At 42.8% G+C, this 2955-nt stretch overlaps 1 protein-coding gene across 1 annotated transcript; it reads left to right on the top strand.

The window, feature by feature from the left end:
• Positions 1–984, top strand: LOC132473858 (trace amine-associated receptor 1-like). Its single transcript, XM_060074140.1, has one exon. It carries the CDS (start codon positions 1–3, stop codon positions 982–984), a length of 984 nt encoding a protein of 327 aa, XP_059930123.1.
• The last annotated feature ends 1971 nt before the right edge of the window (positions 985–2955 follow it).

Below are 2955 nucleotides of genomic sequence, written 5' to 3'. Positions count from 1 at the left end.
ATGGAGCCGGAGTTCTGCTACGGGAATGGCTCGTGTCTGAGGACGGTCTACCCTGTTGCTGTCCGTGTCACCCTCTACTTGACCCTGGGGTCTGCGGTGGTCCTCACAGTGCTGGGTAACCTCTTCGTGATCGTGGCCATTTCTCACTTCAAGCAACTCCACACGCCCACCAACTACCTGACCCTCTCCTTGGCCATGTCTGACTTCCTCCTGGGGATTCTGGTCATGTTCCCCGGCATGCTACAATCCGTTGAGACCTGCTGGTACTTTGGAGACATGTTCTGCAAGCTATTCACTAGCTCCGACGTTTTGTTGTGTACCGCGTCCATCTTGAACCTGTCCTTTATATCCATCGACCGCTATTATGCCGTGTGCCACCCTCTGCTCTACCCCCATAAGATAACTGATAACACCGCATTCATCATGATCCTGGTCACATGGTGTGTCTCTGCTGTGGTCGGCTTTGGGATGATCTTTCTCAAGCTGAATATATTAGGAATCGAGGAGTTGTACTATAACAATGTGGCGTGTGAAGGAAGGTGTGTTTTGTTACAGAGTGGGGTTTCCATCACTGTCTCGTCCATTATCGCCTTCTACATCCCCGGGGTCATCATGCTGGGCATCTACCTGAAGATCTACGTGGTTGCCCAGAGACAGGTACGCACCACAGGCCTTCAGAACACCAGCTCCTCCAAGGTGGACAAGCACCAAAGGAAAGCCACCAAAACGCTGGCCATCATCATGGGAGTGTTTCTGTCCTTCTGGGCGCCATTTTTCATCTGTAATATCATCGACCCCTTCATCGGCTACTCTGTACCGCCCGCCTTGTTCGACACTCTTGTGTGGCTGGGGTATCTGAATTCCACCATCAACCCGTTGGTGTACGCCTTCTTCTACAGTTGGTTCAGGAAGGCATTACAAATAATCGTTTCCGGGGCCATCTTTTGGTCTGACATGTCTGACACAAAATTGTTTGCAGAGTGACTGTTGTTGCATGTTGAAGCCTTCCGTAAGTTGTTGGGCCATCAAAAGGAAGGCTTTTGAACTGATGGGTGGAAATTCATAATAATTATATATGTTTTCCCCATAACAACTGTTAACATTTAAATTAATAATAAATATTTTCTTTAAAATTGACAACATTTTGATAATGATATTTACCTAGGTGTTATTTGGGATCTCTGGCTTCGAAAGTCAGAACACACTGTTTTTCAACCGACTGTTAAAAGTTAATTGAAAATGTTTGTACTGTGGAAGAGGCAATGTATACTTAGCTGTGGTGCCACAAATCAAGCAAAATGTATTTTAAGATGTACCACAAGCACTGCAAAGAAACAAATGTGCAAATAAGTGAAAATGCCTACATGGAACAACAGGCACCCATATAATGCACCAAATTGTAGAAAGACACACCATGTGAAGTTATTTTTTAATTTAGGCAAATAGCCGTGTAATAAGCAGGATAATGTAAAGAACGTTGCCGGTCATTATCGATAATAGGCCCCTTCAGGGCCGTTGAGCGTCGGTGTCCTGTTCGCCCTGTCGGGGCTTATTTTCCCGATAATGACGTTCTAAACATTATCCCTTGCATAACATCCATCCACATCCACCCATATAACCCATAGGCCTATCATACACCCATATAACATCCATACAAATCCATATTGTCTGTCATGATAATAATTCCATGCCATATAACATATTTTGGGTTATATTGTACGTCTTAGAAATATATATATTAAAGATGGCAACAATTTTAATATAATAAACAAAATACCTCCCTCACAACATTTAATCCATGCTGTTTTATGCTCACAAATATGACACATAGAATAAGAAAGCATAAAGAACCCATGAACTACAATTGATTGACATTTCTTAGACTATAATGCATGACAAAGTAAGTGTATGTGTGTGTGATGACATTCATGTTGGCAAAGCATTTTGTTTATTGGAGAAGGATGATGGGAAGGCCCAGTGGCAGTATTCACCAAGCATCTTCAGAGAGACAATGGGTATACAGGATCCTTATTGGCAAACTTTCACATAATAGAGTGGCGAAGTCACGCCCCTTCCGGTAGAGCTCATGGGACCTATGAGATCGAAAAATATGAATGGGTGTCAATGGAGAGAAAATAATTATTTTCTGGTCCCAGTCTTTATATGCCCTGGATTACACATATGTTGTTTGTGGATTTAAAGGATAATTTTTCATGCAAAGAGTTCGACCGTTTATTGTGCAATTGTTCAGATAAAGGCTGTAGAGAAAACACAACGAGAAAGACTACACGGCTCGTATGTGACGTCACGCTCCCTGCGACTGGCGTGGAGAAGACCGACAATCTTCCCATCGGCCTAACTGAAACTCTGCACGTTCCCCGACTTATAATGGTTTTCACCTCTTTCTATGCTTTTATCCTCGCCTTGAAAAAAAGTGGTGAAGTGGAGCAGAGAGATCGCCATCTCTGTACCGAGTTCCAAGTGCGGGTGTGGTAACGTATATCATATGCGTCGAGAGCAGCGAAGAGCTGTAGTTCACAAAGCGGCCTCACATAAAACCTAAAATTATCAGACTTCTTCCCGAAAATGTTTAGTTTTCTTTGCATGAAAAATTATAATTTAAATCCCCAAACAACATATGTGTAATCCAGGGCATATAAAGACTGGGACCAGAAAATAATTATTTTCTCTCCATTGACACCCATTCATATTTTTCGATCTCATAGGTCCCATGAGCTCTACCGGAAGGGGCGCGACTTCGCCACTCTATAGACAGTAGCATCACAACAAAATACTTAGGTTTAATATTAACAAAAACAAGGTCGCCTCACAATTCCTTAAGCAATCGGAGGGAAATGGCCCCGTCAGAGCAGTGGCTGACTGGTTTGTCTATGTCGTCATCTCTAAAATAGTTTCATTATAAAAAGCCAAGGCGTGATTATTTATTTTGGGATA

This window comes from Gadus macrocephalus, chromosome 16 (assembly GCF_031168955.1).
Source record: "Gadus macrocephalus chromosome 16, ASM3116895v1".
Lineage (NCBI taxonomy): Eukaryota > Metazoa > Chordata > Actinopteri > Gadiformes > Gadidae > Gadus > Gadus macrocephalus.
This window is presented reverse-complemented; position numbering and strand designations above follow the sequence as displayed.

Excerpts from the sequence above, each read along its gene's own strand:
- LOC132473858 (XM_060074140.1), top strand. The coding sequence starts at position 1 with ATGGAGCCGGAGTTCTGCTACGGGAATGGCTCGTGTCTGAGGACGGTC.